Source organism: Neovison vison, chromosome 7, assembly GCF_020171115.1.
Source record: "Neovison vison isolate M4711 chromosome 7, ASM_NN_V1, whole genome shotgun sequence".
In the NCBI taxonomy this organism is placed as follows: domain Eukaryota; kingdom Metazoa; phylum Chordata; class Mammalia; order Carnivora; family Mustelidae; genus Neogale; species Neogale vison.
The window spans coordinates 50,427,289-50,449,365 of record NC_058097.1 but is presented as its reverse complement, the minus strand read 5'-3'; the positions used below and the strand labels follow the sequence as shown (position 1 = coordinate 50,449,365).

General features: G+C 51.1%; 1 protein-coding gene across 2 annotated transcripts in view; it reads left to right on the top strand.

Annotated features, from left to right (window-relative positions):
* Positions 1-10,437: 10,437 nt before the first annotated feature.
* MYH14 (myosin heavy chain 14) overlaps positions 10,438-22,077 on the top strand; it is an 80,921-nt gene continuing 69,281 nt past the window's right edge. Inside the window, exons 1-6 of one of the 2 annotated variants that reach the window (XM_044256812.1) lie at positions 10,438-10,644; positions 12,991-13,401; positions 17,494-17,650; positions 21,030-21,057; positions 21,185-21,287; positions 21,946-21,966. In XM_044256812.1, coding sequence (XP_044112747.1) covers positions 12,994-13,401; positions 17,494-17,650; positions 21,030-21,057; positions 21,185-21,287; positions 21,946-21,966 — 717 coding nt within the window. In that variant the 5' untranslated portion in view covers positions 10,438-10,644; positions 12,991-12,993. Of the gene's footprint in view, positions 10,645-12,990; positions 13,402-17,493; positions 17,651-21,029; positions 21,058-21,184; positions 21,288-21,945; positions 21,967-22,077 lie in introns of those variants that run through there. The other variant, XM_044256811.1, reaches the window with a different exon arrangement.

Here is a 22,077-nt window from a genome sequence, read left to right as displayed (position 1 = left end):
CTCAGGAACAGAGTATCAGTGGATGAGAGGCTCCCTGCTCCCAGCCAGGATTCCTTCCTCTGCGACATGGGGCCATCGACAGAGCCCGCCTCCCAGCGCTGATGTGCCATCTGAATGAGCTCATGTATATAAAAGATTTAAACTGGAGCCGGTGCATACAGGCTCCCAGGAAAGGGCAGCTATAATTAGCACCCTCTTCCAGAGACATATGTACTTGGTAAAGGATGAAATTGATCATAAACAAGTCACGGTTTTTGGCAGATCCTAGCACACCTGGCTCCATGTTGGGGAACACAGGGACAAGGTGCTAAATCGGATCCAGTCCGGGCCTTCCAGAGTTCCCAGTCTTGAGGTCCAGGCAGTGCCAGCCCCAGATGGGATGACCCAGGGGAGTCAGAGTAGGACAGGGGAGGGGTGGAGCTATGGGACCCCAGAGTGGGAGCAGGAGGTCCTGGAAGGGCTGTCTGACTGGCAGTGAATACATGAGTTCTAGGCAGGTAAGGTGGCCCAGGGACATTTGTAAAGGCTAGAGATGCCTAGAATATTTGTGTGAGTGTGATGGGCTTAAAAAGCATCAGAGCAGTATGGTTACGTGCATAAACTTTCGAGTCAGGCAGCCTGTGTTTAGATCCCAGCTCTGCCCCTTTCTAGCTGTGTGATCAGGGGCAAGTTTCTTCACCTCTCCGTGCTTTAATACCCAAACCTGTATTGGTTCTCTATCTGCGCATAACAAATGATCCCCCAATGGACAAAACTACGTGACTTAACACAGCACACATTTGTAAGCTCATGGTTTCTGTAGGTCAGGAAACAGGAAATTATGTAGTAGATTTTTTTAGAAGAAGAATAGACACCCAATATTATCAGGGGTACGTGTGGTTTGGAAGGGAGATGTAGGATGCTGGTCAGGTGAAATGTTATACTAGTGTTTGATTCCCTCCCCCCATCTTATGTAATTAAAGTAGTTTTCACTTGAAAAGAAAATAATGTTTTTCAAAAATAGTTGTAGTGGGTGCCTGGGTGGCTCAGTGGGTTAAAGCCTCTGCCTTCGGCTCAGGTCATGATCCCAGAGTTGTGGGATCGAGTCCCGCATTGGGCTCTCTGCTCAGCAGGGAACCTGCTTCTCCATCTTTCTTTGCCTGCCTGTCTGCCTGCTTGTGATCTCTCTATGTCAAATAAATAAATAGAAAAAAAATAGTTGTAGTGATCCTCTGCTTCAGGGACTCCCACAAAGTCGTAATCAAAACGTTGCTGGGAGCGCACTCATCTCATCGTTCAGCTAGAAAGGGTCAGTCTGTGCTCGTTCTCATGGTTGTTGGCAGGATTCAGCTTCTTTCAGGCTGCTGGCTAGAGACCAACCTCCCTTCCTTGCCCTTCGGCCTTAAATGCGGCCACTTGCTTCGTCAAGACCACCTGGAGAGAGTCAGCTAGCAAGATAGAGGTCCCAGTATTTTAAAACCTCATTATGAAAGTGACATCCCATCACTTCGGCTGTATTCTGCAAGTTAGAGAAATTTCTCTCATTTATAGCAGGGAAAGAAACAATAGAATCTGAGTCTCGATGCTTGCTGGGAGTTAAATGATGCAACATATAAGTATAAGAAAGCATTTAGGATGCCTAGGACATAACAAGTACCATAAAAATATGAACAGTTATTATCTGGCCAGGCAGGAGGAGTCAGAAAGGCCTTCTCAGAGGAGGGAATTTTTGAGAAGTATAATAGGAGTTCGGCAGGTGACAGAAGTCATACATCCATTCATTTTCTTAGTCAACAACCTTCTTGTGAGGCAGCATGTTTTCCAGATATTGTGCTGGGAGATCCCAGGAACCCAACAAGTCTGACCTTGACCATTGTGGAGATACTGGTATCAGGGACATTGGCCAAACCCAAGACTTGTCCTCTAAAGTCTCCAAGCTGATAGAGGAGGCAGAGAGGGATACAATCCAGGGTGATCCGGGCAGCAACACAAGAAGGAAGAGAGTAGGTGAGGACTCTGAGAAGGTTGGCATTGAACAAGGGCCTTGAAATGGCTGTCTGATTCCTTCCATTTGCTGAAGCCCAGAGAGGGAAAGGCAGTTGCCCAAGATCACACAGCATGGGGGAGTCTATGGATCCTGGACTCTGGGTATTTTGAGGACCAGGTGAGATGCAAGAGATACAGACCTGCCTCTTTGGAGGTCCTTCACTCAGAGACACCCAATACATGCAAGTCCCAGATTCAGATCTGTACATCCCCCCCCCCCAGACAGCAATATTGTCAGAGTCATCTGACTCTAGACTTTATACCTCCCCATAGGCACAGCATACATCTCTGGAGACCCTCCTCACTTCATGTACCAGTGGGATGCTGGCTATAATGGGAACACAGACATGACTTGGAGTCAGGTCCAGCTCTAGAGGGGCTGCTGGGGCTGCGAAGCTAGCAGCAGACAGATCGTTCTAACCGAGTGTGATCAGAGCATCAGTATGAGGGAGAGGATATGGTGGCCAGGCAGAGGGTGGGAGTGGAGTGAGACTAGGGAGCCTTTTTCTTTCTTTCTTTCTTTCTTTCTTTCTTTCTTTCTTTCTTTCTTTCTTTCTTTCTTTTTTAAGATCTATCTATTTATGGAGGGGAGGGCAGAGGGAGAACATCTTCAAGCTGACTCTCTGGTGAGCATGGAGCACAGAGCTTGATCTCACCATCCCAAGATCATGACTTAAGTCGAAACCAAGAGTCAGACACTCAACTGACTGAGAAAACCAGGTGCCCTGATTAGGGAGCCTTTTATACACCCAACAAAGACTGGGCCTTGGGAAGTTGTCCTGGAGTTCCTGGAGTAGAGAGATGAAGAGAAGGAAGAACAAGCAGAAGGTATAGCATATGCAAAGGTACGGGGGCACGAAAGACCATTTATTATCCATCCATCTGTCCATCAGTCCATTCATTCATCTGTTGGTCCATTTATGCATTAATTGATTCTTCCATCCATCTGCCCATTTATTTATTGATTGATCGTGTATACACTCCATTCATTCATTTATTCCCCCATCCAGTTATCCATTTCCTCATTTATCCATTTATTTATTTGCTCATCCAATTATTCATTTATCCCATCAGTTACACACCTGTCCATTCTTTCATTTACTCAGAGTACCAACTGTCCTATCATCCTTCTATTCCAAATGTCACCACCTCAAGAAACCTTCCCTGACTCCCTTGCTAAAATAGCCCAGGCCCATGCCTTCTTTCATCCTCTTAGACTTTTTCTTCATAGCCCTTCCTTACCCTGATTTGCCAATGTTCTCTATAATTATATGTTTTCTTGTTCAGTCTGTGTCTACCACCAGAACACACTCATTTATTCAGCGAGAGTGTATTGAACGTCTCCTGTCTGCTAGGCTCTGTTGTAGGCACTGGGGATGGCAGAGGACAAGACGGACAAAAACCCCCACCAGCACGGAGCTGACATTCTAGTCAGGGGCATCAGAGAATAAATAATGAATGTAATAAGCAAACTACTGGCAGGATGGAGGATACTATGGTGAAAGGAAGGAAGGAAGGAAGAAAGGGAAAGGGAAAGGAAAGGGAAGGGAAGGGAAGGTAGGAGAGGGGAGGGGAGGAGAAGGGAAGGGAAGGGAAGGGAAGGGAAGGGAAGGGAAGGGAAGAAAAGGGAAAGGAAGGGAAGAGAAGAAAAGGGAAGGAAGGAAAAAGAGAGAAAGAAGGAAGAAAAGAAAGAATAGGCTGAGCAGGTGAGAGGTATCGGGAGTCCGGGGGGAAAAGTGCTCAGAAATGTCCTCACAGAGAAGGTAGTATCTTGAGCAAAGACTAGAAAGAGAGGAGGGGGCCACATGGTTAGCTAGGGGAAGAGCATACCAGAAGAGAGAATGGCATATGCAAAGACCCTGAGGCAGGGCTGAGTCGGGTGTGTTTGGAGCAAAGGAAGCTGTGGAGAGATGGCAGGAGATGATGTCAGAGAGGGGACAAAGGGGGCCAGATGGTGTAGGGCCTGTGGGCCCTGGTGAGGACTTTGCTTTAACTGAGTGAAACTGGTGCCAGGGGTGGATTTTGAGCAGAGGAAGGATGGGATCTAACTTAGGTGTGAGCGGTTTCTCTCTGCCTGTGTGTAGTAGATCGTGCTCTGAGTTCTATGAGGGCTGGGATTATGTCCCTGTAACCTCCATTTCCTCAGCTTCCAGAACAGGGGTCTGCAAACTCTGGTCCACAGGTCAGATCCTCCCACGTCCTGTCTGTGTAAGCAAAGATTTAGGGAAACACAGCCAGACACATCATTTACATATTATCTACTGTGGTTGACCTGCTGTAAGGGCACCAAGTGTTACAGCAGGGATGACGTGACCCTCAAAGCTGAAAATATTTACTGTCTGGCCCTTTCCAGAAGAAAAGTGTGCTGACTCCTGCTTTAGAATAGGCCTGGCACATAGTAGGCGCTCAGTAAATATTTGCGGTTGCAGAACTGGACCCATCATTCATCTTTGACCCTCAAGAGGCCACCAGCATGCCCTTGTCTCAGAGCCACTTCTAGCTCTGAGTCACATGCAGGAAAACAACAGCCCAGCAACCAAAAATAAAATACTGGAACCATTCAGATCCTTACCACAGAGAGAAAAGGTCCCAGGCAGGATTATAGTCAGGACCCATTGTACATTTAGCATGCTCTTTGTCCCCTCTTTTCTCACTAGTAAGACTTGGAACACCGTGGCTCTTGGCGTTGGCTCAGGTTGCCATCTCAGGGTTGTGAGATCAAGTCCCACCTGGTGCTCCGTGCTCAGTGGGAAGTCTGCTTGACACTCTCTCTTCCTTTCCTTCTGCCCCTCCCACTGCTTGCTTTCTAAATAAATAAACAAAAAAATAAATATATAACTCTTTAAAAAGTAAAAAAAAAAATCAATTAAAAGAGAAAGTAAAACTGCTATTCCCACTAGGCACAGTAGCTGCTCCCCCAATTTTTTTTCTGGTTCAGTCAGTAAAGCATGTGACTCTTGATCTTGGGGTTGTGAGTTAGAGTCCCACATTGGGTGTAGAGTTACTTAAAAATAAAATCTTACCAAAAAAGTCCCCCTAGATTCTCTTCCATAGAGCAACCCCCTCGCTGGTTCTCCTGTCTCCTCCCCTCTCAGCTCCAACATTTTACTTTGGTCCATGAACTTAGCTCCCTGATGACTTTTATCCCACACCTGTGCTGCCCATTATTCAGATTCTGCATAACAAGGCAATTATGAATGAAGAATAATAAGGTCTGTGCCGGCCTGCGGAAATCCCTCTCCTTGTCTGGGAACTTGGAATGCTTCTTTGTTCCCATTTCCTTTTTCCCTGATACATCCATCCTGATATTCTATCACCCCTATTTTCTGAGTCCCCTCTCTAGTACAGCTTTTGCTATACCCACAGTAGAGTCATATCTGGCCCCTGACAGCTCTAGGCTCACAACTTAATGGGGACAATTCTAGTGCTGGGGTGGAGATGGATGCCTGGTGGAGATGCCTTGACTGTCAAGGAAATGAATTTGGGTTTTCTCCTGAGGACCCTCAGTGGCAGACTTGGAATGGAAGACAGATGGAGGGCTCTGAATTGGTTTCCTGGGTCCTGGCCACTCTCCTGTAGTTTCATAGAGTGATTCACATTCCAAGTGCAGGAGCCAGACTGCTTGGGTTCAAATCTGGGCTCTGATGATTTCTAGCTGTCCAATCTTGGGCTGCCTTCTCTCAGTGTCCTCATCTGTAAAATGGGTATGACACTAGTACCTAATACTTAGAGTTTAATACAGTAATACGTTTAATACAAATATATTAATACATTTAAGGACTTAGCACTGTGCCAGGCACATAGTAAGTGCTAAATATCTATCACCAGCTATTAAAGTGCTCACTTAGTACAGGCATGCAGCTCATAGAACATCCTCAGCAAAAGGAAGCTCATTATTACCAGTCAGTGATGTCATCCGTTACCCTACAGATTGAGTAGAACTAATGACATCTCCAATTTAGACCCTTAGTGGGAATAATGACATCACCAGTTGCCAGGTAGATTTAACCCTCTCGGGCATTGATGACATCACCAGTCATCAGGCAGAATATGTTTAGAATGCGAGTGCCAGAGCCTTTCCTGTTTGAATTTCTGTGGCGTCCCAGTTCACACATTCTTCCCTGGGGCCCATAAGTACACAGGATTTCATCTGTTTTAGCCTTAGTTTTCTATCAGTCAAATGGGGATAATGGCCTTTGCCATTGCCAAGTAAATGCGTTGGGTGTTGGATGCTTGCTCCTATATCTGTCACCCCAACTCCATCTCCTCTTCCTGCATCTTTGATCCCTGTCTCTTACTTCTCAACCTTTCCCTTTCTCTGGCTTCTTTCCCTCGTGGTAGACTTTCTCTCTCTCTGTTGTTGTTTCTCTCCTGCATGCTATCAGAAGGGTTTGTAGGGCAACGAGTAACAACTGTAATAATAATTCCTGTTTATTCAACCCTTTCCTGATGTCAGCTGCACACTAGCTTTTTGCATGCATTAACTCATTTAGTTCACACAATGCAAGGATTTGTTACTATGGATTCAACAAAACCTTGAGCGCCTACTGTATGCCAAGCCCTGAGGATTTAGCACTGAACAATACAAAGACCCTTGCCTTCTTGGGACTTATATTCTGGTGAAGAGATGGATGATAAACAGATAAATGCCTAAATACTTCCAGTGCTATGAGGAAAAACAAAGCAAAGTCAGGGGAGAGAGTGACGAGGGGAATTGGTTTATACAGAATTATCAGGACAGGCCTGCTGAAGCAGGTGACATTGTAGGAGACCTGACATTGGAGGAGAGGCAGATATTCATGCAGAACCCGGTTTGGCGTGGGGTGGGGGGAGAGAAGAAGGATTCCTGCTGGAAGAAATAGCAAATGCAAAGGCCCTGAGGCAGGGCCATGCATGGGGAGTATTTCTGGAACTGAGGAGGCCAGGGTGGCTGGAGAGGAGTGACAGGCAGAGAAGAGGGAAGTGAGATCAGAGAGGGCCCGAGGGGACACATCACACAGGGCCTTGTGGGCCACAGTGAGATCTTCAGCTTTTACTGAAATGGAGCCGTGAAGCACAAGTTTCTGAGCAGAGGAGGGGTACAGTCTCAATACAATTTGACAGGCCACCCCAGCTGCTCATTCCTTCAGGAGCTTTGGTACACACCCATAAAGCGGGGACACGGCTCAGAAATCAACCATGCAGGGCTTTCCAGCAACAGACTAGCTTCAGAGGTGGGCTCCACCTCAGGGTCCAGTGGGTCCTTTGCTTTGTGAACTTGGGAAGTCATCTGTCTTTACCTGAGCCTCAGTTTTCCCATCTGTAAATTGGGAAGCATCAACTACCATTTGGGTGTATCACGGTGGTTAAGAGCACGAGTTCTGAAGTCAAATTTGGCAGGATCCAAGCCCTTGCTCTGCCACCTGCCAGCTCCATGCCTTTCGACAATTAACACCCTCTTTCTAAGCTTGGGTTTACCTCATCTGGAAGATGAAGATCTTAATTCCAAGGGGTAGTTGTAAGGATTAAATGAGATCATGCAGGTAAAGCTCTTAGCATAGCTTCTGGCATGCATTGGGCACTCAATAAATGATCATTATTATTACCGACGGTATCGCCCACACCTCCGAGAGAGGGCCTGGTACGCGGTCGGAGCTCCACAAAAGTGAATTCTCTCTCCCGTCTCTCCTGCCCGCCGGCTCCCAAGGGACCCAGGCATTCCGGCCTCCAGCTGCCCCCCCACGCCGGCCCTCACAAAGGCCCCCATTCATACTGCGCGCACAAAGCGGTGCTTTCACCGGTGTCCCTCGGGCCTCCCGCCCCCGGCCGCCCCCCGCAGCTCGCCATTGGTTGCCTCCCCTGCCCGTCAGGCCTGGGGTCCTGCCCACCACCGCGCCGCCTGGCTCCGCACTCCGGCGCCGTTCTTTTCCCACGGCTGGCACACTCCGACAACTTCTGATTGGTCCGGCCCGCCAGCCTCTCCTCTTGATTGGTGAGAACATCCCCCACAGGCGGGGCCGTATTTTGTCGCAGCGGGGGCCGATTGGCCCCTGCCGTGCTCATGTGGGCGGGGCTCTCCTGATGGGCCCGCCCCTCTTTCTCCCCAGGCCGAAGCCTCAGGACGGCCCTGGAAGCCGGTGAGTGCCTGGGGCTCGCAGCCCGCCGGAGGTGGAGGAGCGGGACTGGGCCTGGGGAGGTTGGAGCGTAGGGACCTCGGACAGGAGCCCCGAAGGCCGGCGCGGGCGGCTGGGGAGAAGCGGTGACGCGGCCACTCACCTTGGGCACTCAGCGGGACAGCGGCGGGGTGGGGGTGGGGGGCGGGGCGTCTACACTCACCCCCAGCTCGAGTTCCTACTGTGTGAAAGGCCGGGTCCGGGTCCTCCCTGGGGGTCCCGGGCCTATTCCGCAGACGAGGAAACTGAGGCTCGCTTTGGGACCTTGGACGCTCTAATACCTGAGTCATGGCTTTCAGCCCTCCGCCTCCAGATAACGTGTCTTGGTTCTCACGTGTAAAAATTGCAGCCCAGAGACAGGGGTCACGACTTGCAGAGACAGAAGGGTAGGGAAAGACATATTTGAGCACTTATCATGTACTCGGGCGCTTTTATTTTTACAAGTAAATTTATATTAACTCGAGGGGGTTTATATTGTACCCATTTTACAGGGAGGGGAAAACTGAGGCTGAACAGAGGCAGTGACTGAAGAGAGACGGGGTTGCGACTAACACTTTGGAGGCTGTGTGCTGGGTCCCTTAACTTTTTTAATCTCATAATAGTCCGCTAAGGACGGCTGTGGCCCTGTGGTGGAGATGGGGAAGCAGGTTCGATAGAGTTAACCAACGAGGAAGAAGAAACTGATCCCTTTGAGTACCCAGATTCCTCTTTAGAATGGCATAAAACGGTATGAGCTTGAATCCCAGCTCTCCCTCTTACTGACTGTGCCCTTCAGCGCATTACTTCCCCTCTCCATGCCTCACTTTCCTCGTTGGACAAATGGGGAGGCTGATCGTCCCCATCATATTGTTTTTTGTTTTGTTTTGTTTTATTTGACAGAGAGAGAGAGACAGACAGATAGCACAAGCAGGGGGAGCAGCAGAGGGAAAGGGAGAAGCAGGCTCTCCGCTGAACAGGGAGCCCCAGGCGGGGTTTGATCCCAGGATCCTGGGATCATGACCTGAGCTGAAGGCAGATGCCTAACAGCTGAGCCACCCAGGTGCTCCTCACATTGGTTTTTGAGACCATTCTATGAATTAAAACCCGGAGAGCTGTTCTAAACGTAGAAGAACACTGGCACAGATTAGATGCGCTTACCCCTCCCTAGTCCTCATTCCACCTATAAGAAAACCGAAGCTCTGGAGGCCAGAATAACACTTTGTGGTCTTCTTTGGTACTCTCAATACTCTCTGTGGATTGTGTTGTCCCATTTCTGGGGTTAGGGAAACTGAGGCTCAGAAAGATCAGACGATGTCGTGAGGCACTGCTTGTTTATTAAGCACTGGGCTGGGGGCCTTTTCTCCCACGTCATCTTATTAATTTCTTTGGCCGCAACTCACGCAGAGGAAAGCTGAGGCCCAGAAAGCTTGAGGGGGATTCGAACCCCGGAGTCTTCAGCCCTCTCCGCTGCGCGTGTCCTTGGTTTTAGCCTCCCTGGAGGAGGAGGGGCGCCTGGGGCTGCCACTGCAGCCCACCTGGCAGAGGACTCTTCCGCCCCCCATCCTCCTGTGAAGGGCTTTAGCAGCTCCAGGACCCGCCCCCTTCCCCCGAGCCGGGCAGGTGCTGAGTGACATCAGAGCTGGGCTCCCTCCGGGTGACGCGACGTGGCCCCGCCCCGCGCTGGACCGCGGAGGTAGTCGCACCTGAGAGCTCAATCGGCCTGGGGATTCCCGTGCCCCCTCCCCATCTTCTGGATTCCCGCACGGCCGGCTGCCCCAGGTAGCCCCGAGGATTCGCGGATTAAGGGGGCGGCCACAGGGCGCTTGGGTCTCCGGGAAGTGGGGGTTGGGCGCTCGAATTCCTGGATCTGAGGAGGGGAGTTGGGGGCCAGGAATCCCAGGTCTGAGCGAGGACAGTACTGGGAGCCTGGGCTTCTAGGCCTTGAGGGACAAAGGCACTGGGGCCGGGATACTGGGTCTGGGGGGCCCGACTCCTGGTCTTGAGGAAGGAGGGGGCTGGAGGCCCGCATTCCTGAGTCTGAGGGAGGAAGGGCTGGGTGCCCTGACTCCTGGATCTGAGGGAGGAGGGGGCTGGGGGCCGGACCCCTGGGTTTGAGGGAGGAGGGGCTGGGGGCCCAGATTTCCGGGTCTGGCCACTGAGGGGACTCTTGAATACTACTAGCACTAGGCTGAGGTCAGAGGGCTGGATGCCAAGGGCCCAGCCCCTGCCCCAGGGGCGGATCCCTGGCTCCTTTTCCTTTTCCAGCCCAGCAGTCTCTGCCCCTCCCAGGGCAGGTGAAAGCACCTGTCCCGGTGACAGTAATGAGCCCAGGCAGAGGTGATCCTGCCGGCTAAGGAGGGCGGGGCTGCTGGAGGGGCTCAGCCATTGGGAGCCAAGGCCTGCGGAGGGCCCCCCCCCATCAGGGCTGTTGTCAGTCCTCAGGATTTGGATGTCCCGTCATCCTCACCTCTAGCCCAGCTGCCCTAAGGTGAGGGGGTCCCCGGGCTCATGGGTCCAAGGGAGGAGGGACTGGGGGCCCAGAATCCTAGCTCTAGGGAGGGGAGGCATAGGGCCTGCGGATTACAAAAATTCCCAAACCTTTCCTGGTCAAAGGCCACAGGCTGGAGAGGGAAGTTGGTGGGTGGGGTAGGGTGAGGGTAGGGGCAAAGTCCCGGAGATGGGGCTTGGCTCTGGGTGGATCAGGGTTGCACTGAAGGCGGGTGGTTAGCCTTGGCAATTGGGAGCCTGGGGAGTGTGTGTGTGTGTGGGGGGGGGAATCTTGCTGCTTGAGGGCAGAAGCCATCCGTTTGAGGCCTGAGATCGCCAGGACCAAGGGCTGGGACTTGTGTAGGGGCTCTGGGTGAAAGTGGGATGTGTGGTGTGGAGGCGAGTTTCCAGGTAGGAGAGGCTCTGAGGGAGAGCCAAGAGCCTGATGGGACAGATGTGGGGATGTCTCAGGGGGAGCTGGGTGTGTGGGTACGTTGGAGGTGGGGGTCCTGGAGGGCAGAGGCAGAAACATTGAGTGGGGGAGACAAAGATTCGGGTATTCCTGTGACTTGTACAGACGTTTGCAGTGGGATGGGAGAATAGAGGCAGACTTCTTCAGGAACAGAGCACAGGCAGGGACAGAGAGGGCATTTGTCATGACTGGTGCTTAGACTACCCTGAAATTGGTGTGGGCTATTTGCTGCTGCTCTTTGGGGCCTTTGAGGGCCAGGAGGGGTCTAGCCCATTCTGGCTCACCCCGTGTTTCCCTTACAGTACACAGGTCACACCGTGTTGTGTATTACTGAGACTAGAGGTGCCTCACCCCCAGACCAGGAGCTTCTCAAGGCAGGGCCCCATCTGAAGCATCTCAGGTCCCCAGACTCTCACTCCGGGCAGAGCCTGGCATCTGGACAGCCTGTTGAGTGAATGCAGAAGTAAATGAATGGGGCCACTCTCCTCATCATAGAGAAAAGGAAGGTGGGTTGCAGGGAAGGAAGGAACTGATAACTAAGGCATGAGATTTGAGTCTGTTCTGCAGTTGTGGGGTAGGCCAGAGGGATCAGGGAACCCGAGTGACCGAGATCAGATTGACGCCTTCCTAGGGCTCACATCTAAGAGGCTGATGTCCTCTTCATGGCCCAGTCTGGTGCTCTTGGTCCCCGATCTTACTTCACCTACCACCTCTTCCCCCTTGTTTACTTGGCTCTGGCCACACTGACTTCTCACAATGCCACAGACACACAGGCATACTTCTGCCTCAGGGCCTTTGCACAGGCTCTTCTCCCAGCCTGGAATGCTGTACCTCTCAACATTCCCTTGGCTCACTCCCTTCATCTCCCTCAGGTCTTTATTCAAATACCACATCAGAGAGGCCTTCACTGGCCATCCCCATTAAAACTGCAGCAGCCCTCAATCCTAACATCCCCTGTTCCCTGCTTTCTTTTTCTCTTTGGCATTTATCACCCTTAACATACTATATAATTTACTTATTTATCTTTTTATCTGTCTCCTGGCATTAGAGCATCACTATCTAGTAGGAATAGAATGCAAGCCAACTGTGTAATTTAAAATGTTGTAGTTGCCACATTAAAAATGGAAAAAACTCAAAAGGGACAAGGGTTGTTAATGTTAATTATATATTTTATTTAACCCAGTATATTCAAAATAACTATCATTGCAATGTATCAATCACCAAATATAAAAAATACTAATGAGTTTTTTGTTGTACCAAGTCTTTGAAATCTGCTATGTATCTTGTACTTAGAACCCCCGTCTCAGTTTGGATTCTCTATTTCAACTGCCCAGTAGCTGTATGGGACAGTGGCTCCCATACTGGACAGCACTGGACTAGAATGCAAACACCTTATGTAGGCAGGGATCTGTTGCTCACTTCTTCTTTTTCTTCTTCTTTTTTTAAGATTTTATATATATATCTGACAGACAGAGATCACAGGTAGGCAGAGAGGCAGGCAGAGAGAGAGGAAGGGAAGCAGGCTCCCTGCTGAGCAGAGAGCCCAATGCGGGGCTTGATCCCAGGACCCTGGGATCAGGACCTGAGCGGAAAGTAGAGGCTTTTACCCACTGAGCCACCCAGGCGCCCCTGTTGCTTGCTTCTTCCTGGCTGTATGGCCAATGCCTTGAAGGGTGCCTGGCCCAGCCAGGCCTATTAGATAATTATTGAATGAATGAATGGAATTGGTAAAGGAGGTCTGTGGGCCCATTTTGCAGATGTGTAAAAAGAGGTCTGGTGAAGAAAGGCGGTGGGGACTGCCCAGGGTAGGGGGTGGGGTGTGATCTGGGCTGGGGACGGAGCCCCACCTGACCTCCACCCTTCTCTCCCCTGCAGACCATGGCAGCAGTGACCTTGTCGGTACCTGGGCGGAAGGCGCCCCTCAGGCCCGGTCCGGTGCCGGAGGCCGCCCAGCCGTATCTGTTCGCGCCCAGTGGCCCGGGAGCGGGTGGCTCACCCGGGGGCGCCGGCACCTCACCACAGGTGGAGTGGACGGCGCGGCGCCTGGTGTGGGTACCCTCGGAGTTGCACGGGTTCGAGGCGGCAGCCCTGCGGCACGAGGGTGAGGTGGAGGCCGAGGTGGAACTGGCGGAGAGCGGGCGGAGGCTGCGGCTGCCGCGGGACCAGATCCAGCGCATGAATCCGCCCAAGTTCAGCAAGGCGGAGGACATGGCCGAGCTCACCTGCCTCAACGAGGCCTCCGTCCTGCACAATCTCCGCGAGCGGTACTACTCGGGCCTCATCTACGTGAGTGGCTGCCCGCTGGAAGGGCATGGCCCCGGGGGTGGGAAGCTGGGTGTCAGTCCCCAGCATGAGAAGCGCGAAGCCCTTTCTGCTCAGGATCCTGCGCTGTGCGACTATTCTCACACGTAGTGGCCAAATTATAAATTATTAGGTTGCCAGAATGGCCTCAGATGCCACTGAAGGTGTCCCAGAATATCATACACCTTATTGTTTTCCTAAAGTGCGAAAAATTCCAAATTCTCAAATAGAACACATCAAAGCGTTTTGAGAAAGGGATATGGGTCTGTCATACTAATTAATGACAACCACCGAGGGTGGAAAACTGCACACCAGGCCCTGTCCTAAATTCCCTTCCATATATTAATTCACTTCCTCTCACTGTACACAAAGCAGAGCCTGTTATTAGCTCCATTTCATCAAAAAGGAAACTGAGGCCTTGAGATATTTCCTAACAATAAACACTGACATTTATGAAGCAGGCACTAGGCACTCTTAAATGTCTTGTCTCAATACACTCTCCCAATTAGAAAGCATTTTGTCTCCGTTTTAGACAGAACAAACGCAGAGGCCCAGAAAGGTCAAGTGCCGTGACCAAGGTCACCCAGGGGGACATGGTGGACCTGGGTGGTCCAGCGGCAGGTGGGATTGACGATAGTGAGGTTGACTCTGGTGGTTGCCTGTCTTTTGAGCCTCGAGTATCACTCACATTATTAAGCTCTACAGAGAACAGGTGGAGTAGGGAGGGGCCGTGGCTGTGGTTCGTAAGCCTGCCTCTGCACTTAGAATCACCTGGGGAATTTTTTAAAAAGTATTAGCACCCAATCCCCACCCTCCCCAGTTTAAATTAGGCTTTCTGGGGCTGTGGCATGGACAATGGCATTTTTAATAGGCTTCCAGGGTGGTTCTAATGGGCAGCCAGAGCGTTATTAGAGCAAACAGGATTAAAGAGATTGACAAAGAATGTCGACAATAATAATGAAAAATAATAATAATGGTGGCTAGCAAATATTTATTGAGCCCTTACCATGTGCCAAGTGCTGTTCTAAGTGCTACCTGTGGGTTATCAGCGCACCTCTGGGCTGGGGACTGCTGTTGTCACCTGATGTTCAGGAATGTCAAGTGACTTGGATCCCAGGTCACCCAGACAGGAAGGAGTCGGGGTGGGATTTGAACCCAGGCCGCTAGCCTCAGAATCACACTCCGAACAGCAGCTTAGAGAGCTGGGGTCTTCCCACCTTGCACTGACCACCCCCCCAAGAAAAATCTTTAAATACCTAGCTAACACCCTCAAAGGAAAGGTGCTGTTTTATATTTAGGGGGAGGAAAAAAACCCGTTGAAATTGATGGGAGTAATAAAAACATTTAACTCAGTGATGAGATATATCAAAATATAAAAATAAACAGAGTGGCCCCAATATCCGCCCTGTTAAGGGTCGCAAATCACAAGCTCAGAATATTTTTATGAGGTCTGACTGCTGTTTGGGAAGGAGGAGACCATTCCTGGAGGGCTAGTGGCTGGCTCAGGGTCCCCCGGCTTGAGGTGGCAGTGGCGGGGTTAGAATTGAGGGCTGTCTAGCCCTGAATGGGGCTGGGAACCTTCTCCAGGCCACATAGGCCCCCGCTGAGTCCTCGCTCGCATTTGCAAACCCTGGGGAAGAGGCCTCGCTCAGCCCAAACCATTCCCCTGGATTTCACAAATGGAAGCGAGATGGAAGATTTCAGAAGACTAGACAGGAAGCTAATTGGGCCTGAAGAATAACCATCAGCACCTAGTGAGTGCCTGGTTTCCCCTCTCCACACATGGCTCTGAGGTCGGAATTAGCACCCATTCCCCCACCTGGGAGAGGGGAAGCCATTGGCCCTGCAGTAGTTAACAGCGCACGTGGTCCTCCAGGGCCCTTGTCATGCTGTGTACGTGCAAGACCAGCCTGTGGTTGGTTCCCAGCCACCTTATGTGGAAGTGCTGTTCCTTTCCCCGTTCGATGAGAAAGTGAATTCCAGAAAGCTCAGGGTGCCTGCTGCAGCCATCAGCCAGAAAGTGTTAGAGGTGTGATCAAGCTACACCCTGCTTGTCTTAGGCCCGGGGTTTGTAGGTATTGGTTTGACTGGCTGGCGAATGATGGGGAAGCCAGCGTTTGCCCAGTGGGTATGGTGTCCAGACCTCTGGAAACCCATTTCTGCCACTAATTCCCTATTTGGCCTGGAGTCCCTGAGGGTCTCAGTCCCTTTGCCCTGATGCTTTAGCCAGGAAGGGAACCCATATGTTTGAGCACACACCATGCTTAGAATCTTTCTAGGTGGTCAGGATTAAAAGCCCATTTTCCAGGGCTGGTGACTGAGGCTCAGGGAGGGCAAATCCCATACACAGTGGGAAGCCCAGGATCACACAGCTTCGAAGTCTGAGTGAGCGCTTAGCTCCCAGGGCATGGGTACCAGGAGAGTCTTGGGATCCACACTTGGAGTGCCTTTTATGGGCTACGCCTTGGGCTGGCTGGTTTTTATTCATTATCTCCCTTAATCCCCACAGCCTCTGTAATGAGGTGGGAAGGAAACCGAGACTGTGGAGAGAGTCACTGGGCTGGATGGCTTCAGAGCCCCAAGGGCTGGGCAGCTACTCTAGACCCTTCCACGTGGGTGTCCCCAGCTCTGCCCCCTTGACTCAGGTGTCCCCAGCCCTCAACAGCATGCACCAGCTTCCGCCCTTTGCTCCCCGTCCTTGGCAGCCAGCTCAGGTTGCCGTGGGGCTGGTGGGGGGGGGTGGTGTCGTCCTGGTAACAAGGTGTGGCTGACAGGAGGGGGCTGAGGTGGGAGGGTGGCGTGGGGAGTGGGTTCCTCCGCCAGCCAGGAGTGGGGGCCGGGGCGCCAGCAGCCATGAGATACCCTCCTGGGGAATGTGGCCCGGCTGCCCCGCCCTCTGCCAGCCCGGAGCTCCCAGGAGCAGCTCTTCAAGGCAGGGAGGGCAGACACCCAGCAAACCGGTTGTTCGGCTCCCGGCTGGTCACCCACCCTCCCGCCGTTAACAGGTTGGCACCTGGGAGCCGGACAGCCCTTGGTGGCCACACCCTGCTCTGCTTGAGAAGCCCAAGCTGTCCGGGGAGCTTAAAGGGATCCCACTACCAACCCACTAAGGAGCTGGCCGGCTGGCTGGCCGAGTAGCTAAGCAGTTTAATCGTTAACTAGCGAGGCCACTAGGCACCTACCTCTCTGGCTCTTGGCTAGCCAATGCCAGCTAGCTTAGCCCGTGAGCTCTCTGGGCTGGTTTAGTGGGGTGACCAGCTAGCTGTCTAGCAATCCTCACTGCCTCTCCATGGCTTGAGGGCCTCTGTGTGAGCTGAATCCTGGGCCCATCGGGTGTCAGCACAAATTCAGGGAGTCCACGAACTTGGATGCAAGAGAAATTGCATCTTTCTTTTCAGGCACCTTGATCCCCAAAGTTAGCATTTCCTCCCATGAGCATGTAAGCAGGGCCCCTGAGTCTCGGTAGAAACCACAGACTTGTTCCTGTCACGTTTCAGGAACCGTGGTATCTTCCGAGGGTGTTTTATGCATATTTAAACAAATACATACAAATATAACTATTCCTCCTCTCTCAGTGCAAACAGTCCTCACCTTGTGTTCTTTATTTGATAATGCTTTGGAGAGAATTCTGAATCTGTTCACTGCAAGTATCGTAGGGATCCATTTTAAGAACGTGTATGAGGGTCATTGCCAGACTTCTGCCATTAGAGAGAGAGTGAGTAAGCAGATGAGTGCGCATGTGGTCATTTTATGTGTGTGTGCATCCAGGTGGTAGGGGGCTGGGACCCAAGTCTGGCTGGCTGCAAAGGCTGCGTTCTCTCTCAAGGTGAATCGTTATCCTTACAGTACCTTTGTGCAATAGGGAAAGATTCTCTTCCACCATCAGCCTGAATGTCTTTGTCACAATCTACATTGTCATGATATGAACCGCATGATATGAGGTCAAATCTACATTATCATGATATGAACTGCATCCTTGTGCAGTGTGCAACCTGCCCAGCTGTACACAGCACTCCCATGTTGCCCTCTGGGCCTCAGACAGGCACTTGAGACCCTCTCCTTTCTTGCCCACTGCAGACATACTCTGGCCTTTTCTGTGTGGTCATCAATCCATATAAGCAGCTTCCCATCTATACGGAGGCCATTGTGGAGATGTACCGGGGCAAGAAGCGCCATGAGGTGCCTCCCCATGTGTATGCAGTGACTGAGGGAGCCTACCGCAGCATGCTTCAGGGTGAGTGTGGGGCTGGGACATGTCTCTTCAAGGTGGGGGCTATTCTGGGGGTTAAGATAAGACAACAGACCAAGAATTTCAGACTCTCAGGCTTTTTCATGGGGCAGGAGGAAGGGCTGAGTGGATGAGTTCTGGGTCCCCATCTTATTTGTCTCCTTGTTTACCCCTTCTCTCTGCAGTATCATCCGGAAGCCAGTTGAGGCCAGGCTTCTGCAAAATTTTCTCTTGAGACAGTGATTGTTAGTGTTCATTTGTTCAACACTTAGGTGGTTGATGTGATCCACATTGTCGCGGAAGGTGGTGGGCAGTGTGGGTCACTGGGGAGAGCTGAGCAGGTTGTATGAGGATGTCCTGGCAAAACAACATAACTCACATGTACTATACATAATGTCATTATTATAAATTATTACATATCTATTTTTAACATTTGGTTTATAATTAAATGCAGAATAAATATTTAAAAACTTATGTCTTACTATCATATGACATACAATGATATGTAGCAATATATTTTTGTTTTTGTTTTTGTTTCATTTATGGTTGGTTTTTGCAGCAATATATTTATACGGTGTGTGTTATACCTGTATCACATGTCCTGTGCCAGACTTCTGTGCTGTAGTTCTACTGTGGGTCATAATGACACATTTATAATGCTCAGCGCCGAGGTTCTTGGAGCGCGGTGAGCATCGGTGTCAGCTAGGAACTTAGCAGAAATGCAAACTGGGTCACCGCTCCAGACCCATGAAGTCAGAGAAACTGGGAGTTTCACAAGATCCCTGGGCTCCCTCTGGGGATCCGGATGCTGGCACAAAGTTTGAGAACCACTGGTGTAGTATCCAGTATATCATTATACTCGCATTATGCAGAGCATGTTTATAGGCCACAATTTGAATTCATGGTATAAATTTATATTTGATCATTGGTGACACTTCTTTCCTTTGGTTGTTTAATCTGATTTGCTATCTACTGATTTTTATGATTTTTAGCCATTAATATACATGCATTATTATATCTTAGGAATAAATAAATAAATAAACAGTAAAGCAGGGGTGAGTGGCTGCTCTGTGCTGAGCACTGTTCATGGATTGACACATTTAAACTCATGATGAGCAACCCCAGAGAGGAGGTGTGATCATTATCCCTGGTTTCCAGTTGGGGAAACTGAGGCACCAAGCAGCACCATCACTGCCTGCAGTCCCACTGGTGGGTGGATGGCTGAGGTGGGTCTTGAACCCAGGGCTCCCAACCTCCACCTTCCTGTATGTAGGTCACACTGTGTGTCCCATCCTCACCCTGGGCTGGGTGTTGTGGGTTTTTCTGTGTGACTCACCTGGTTCTAATACCCCACCCCAACTCAGCCCTTTGCTTGCTGTGTGACCCTTGCAGAGCAGCTGTACCTCTCTGAGTCTCTTTCCTCATCTGTAAAATGGAGACAATAAGCCTCAGCTGAACAGAATGCGATTCATTCAACCAACTACAATTTGAGCTCCTACCGTGTGTGCTACTTTGTGCTGGGTATGAGAGAGTCAAAGATATGAGAGCGAGATCCCAGACCCCAGCGCTCAGGTCCTGGTAGAAAATGGGCCACAAAACAATGTTATGTACTAACTAGTATATAAAAACTTTGTTGGACTTTCTCTTGGAGTTATGACTATAGCCCTGTGAGGTAAGGGCTGTTTGAGCCCTGTTTTTGAGATGGGGAAACTGAGGCACAGAGCATCTTAGAGACTGGTCCAAGGTCACATAGCAAGACAGGGGGGAGACTGGGCCTTGAACCCACATCTGTATGGCTCCCAAACCAGGCTGAATGCATCTCTCCCTTTGGCTTAAAACCACCTGCTGGAGACCTCCTGCCCCATTTAAAAACTATCCTGATTTTTTTAAAAAGATGTATTTATTTATTTGAGGGGGGAGGGGAGAAGGGCAGAGGGAGAGAAAGAATCTCAAGCAGACTCCCTGCGGAACATAGAGCCCAATGTGGGGCTCGATTTTACAACCCTGAATTTGTGACCTGAGCCGAAATCAAGAATCGGACGCTTAACTGACTGAGCCACCTAGGTGCCCCCCAAATCTTCCAAATCTTTTAATCATGGCCTCCCAATCCATCTGCACAATCTCCAGCTCTGCCTTGTCCCCCAGCCTCTCTGACCTCCTTTCTGTCTCTCAAGACAGTTCCAACTTGGTCTCACCACAGGCCCTTTGCACTGGCTGTGTCCCCTGCCTGGAACGCTCTTTCTCTACCCTCTTCCATTAGGCCTGAGCTGGAACATCACCTCTTCTGGGAAGCCTTCCGCCCTCCCCCTCCTCAGTCTTCTTACTGCGTTACACTAGGAATTAATCCTGGCTCTGTCGGCATTTGGGGCTGGAGGATTCTTTATACAGGGCATTCTGTGCATTGTAGAGTACTCAGCGGCATCCCTGAACTCATCTCAGTAGACACTCATAGGACCTTCTGGTTGCAAGAACCAAACCAAAAATGTCTGCAGACACTGCCAACTGCCAAATCATCTTCAGTTTTACTTTATGTGCTTTTTGTCCCCCAGTTCAAGCAGAAGCCCCATGAAGGCAGGGACTTTGCCAGTTCCCACCGTTGTAGGTGCCTGGCACTTAGTAGGTAATCAGTCATGTCAGACGCAGGGCAAGTGCTGGGGGAGATGGATGGTGGGAAGCATGCTGTGTTCTCTGCTGGGCAGAGGGCCACCGACAGGTCACCAGGCATCAGCACTACCATACTGTGGCCTGTTCATGTCAATGTCTGAGCCTTACCTTAGGGCCAGGACCTTGCTGTCCTGTCTTGGCATCCCACACACCTGGCAGAAGGGGACCCCCAGGAGGGGCTCACACTGAAGTTTGTTGAATGAGTTACATTCTGTTCAGTCGGAGTTTTTCACTTCTGTTTTACAGGTGAGGAAACAGCTTGAGAGAGGGAGAGCTACTTTGCCAGGGTCACACAGCAAGCAAGAAGCTGGGTTGGGGTGGGGTGTTAGAATCCTGGAGTGTCACACATCAGAACCCTTTTGGGTGGAGGGGCACCTGGGTGGCTCAGTGAGTGAAATGTCTGCCTTTGGCTCGGGTCGTGATCTCAGCGTTCTGGGATTGAGCCCCACATTGGGCTCCCTGCTGAGTGGGGAGTCTGCTTCCACTTCTCCCTCTGTCCTGCCCCCTCCACTCATGCTCTCTCAGCATAGAGAGAGATAAAATCTTAAAAACAAAGATAAAATCTTGTTTTCAGACAGATAAAATCTTAAAAATAAAAACCTTTTTGCGGGGTGGTGGGGGGGACTTTTCCTTAATCCTTGAAAAGGGTGGGGTAAAAGAGGTCAGGGTCCCCCTAGAGCAGCAACCCTCCAGGTGACATGTCGACCTCTGTCCCTTACAGATCGTGAAGATCAGTCCATTCTCTGCACGTGAGTAATCCTGAAGGACTTCCTGGAGGAGGTGGGGTTCTGGCTGAGTGTAGCTCTGCTTGGAATGGCAGGTCTTACCTGGCATCATTGTCAACCCTTTTCCTCTCCCACTTGTGTCCTCCTATAGTGGGGAATCTGGGGCTGGGAAGACAGAAAACACCAAGAAGGTCATCCAGTATCTCGCCCATGTGGCATCGTCCCCAAAGGGCAGGAAGGAGCCTGGTGTACCGGTAAGTGCCCTGTCCTGGGACACGCTCTGGACCCTGCCACCAGCAGTGCCTGCCCCCATCTGAGGCCCTGCTTTTCCCCCTAACCCCCTGCCTCCCTTATGGAGGGCCACAATTGCGAGCCTTCTTTTTGGCTGCGCATGCTGCCCACACACCTATTATGTGCCCAAGACAGTGCTGGGAGTGGAGGCAGGATGGAAACGGAAAATCACGGGCCAGTTTGTGGCTCCTCAGAACAGCACCAGGTACATGGGAGGTGCCTACAGTCCTGCACACCTACTGTGTGCCAGGCCTGATATAAGGACCTACAATTCCCAGTTGCCTTCACCAGTGAGCATCTGTAAGACCCGTCTCTCTGCTTATATGAACTTAACACGCCAGTGCATGGGTGTCGCTCTTGTGTTAAAGATGAGAAACTTAAGGCCTGTCTGGGGTGAGTCGGCTGTTGTAGGTCACACACCCAGGAAGGGCTGGAGAGAATTCAAGCCCAGGCGATGTGGCTCCCCCAGGCCACCCTGCCCCACAAGCCTGATTTCCCTAGCCCCTCATGTCTCCCCTCTGTCCCCACCACCGCTGGTTCACCTGTGTGTCTGTCCACGTTCCATGTGCCGCGTCCTGGTCTGTGTCCCGGTCCGTGTCTCGTGTCCCGTGACTTCCTCAGGCTGCCAGCACCTTGTCTTATGTGAGTAGCAGGGGATCACCTCGAATCACGCCACCCCTTAGGCCACCTGGTCAGCCCAACCCACAGTCTTCCTGGCAGGCAGGCCCCAGGACCCCGGTGGCTGCCAGGGAG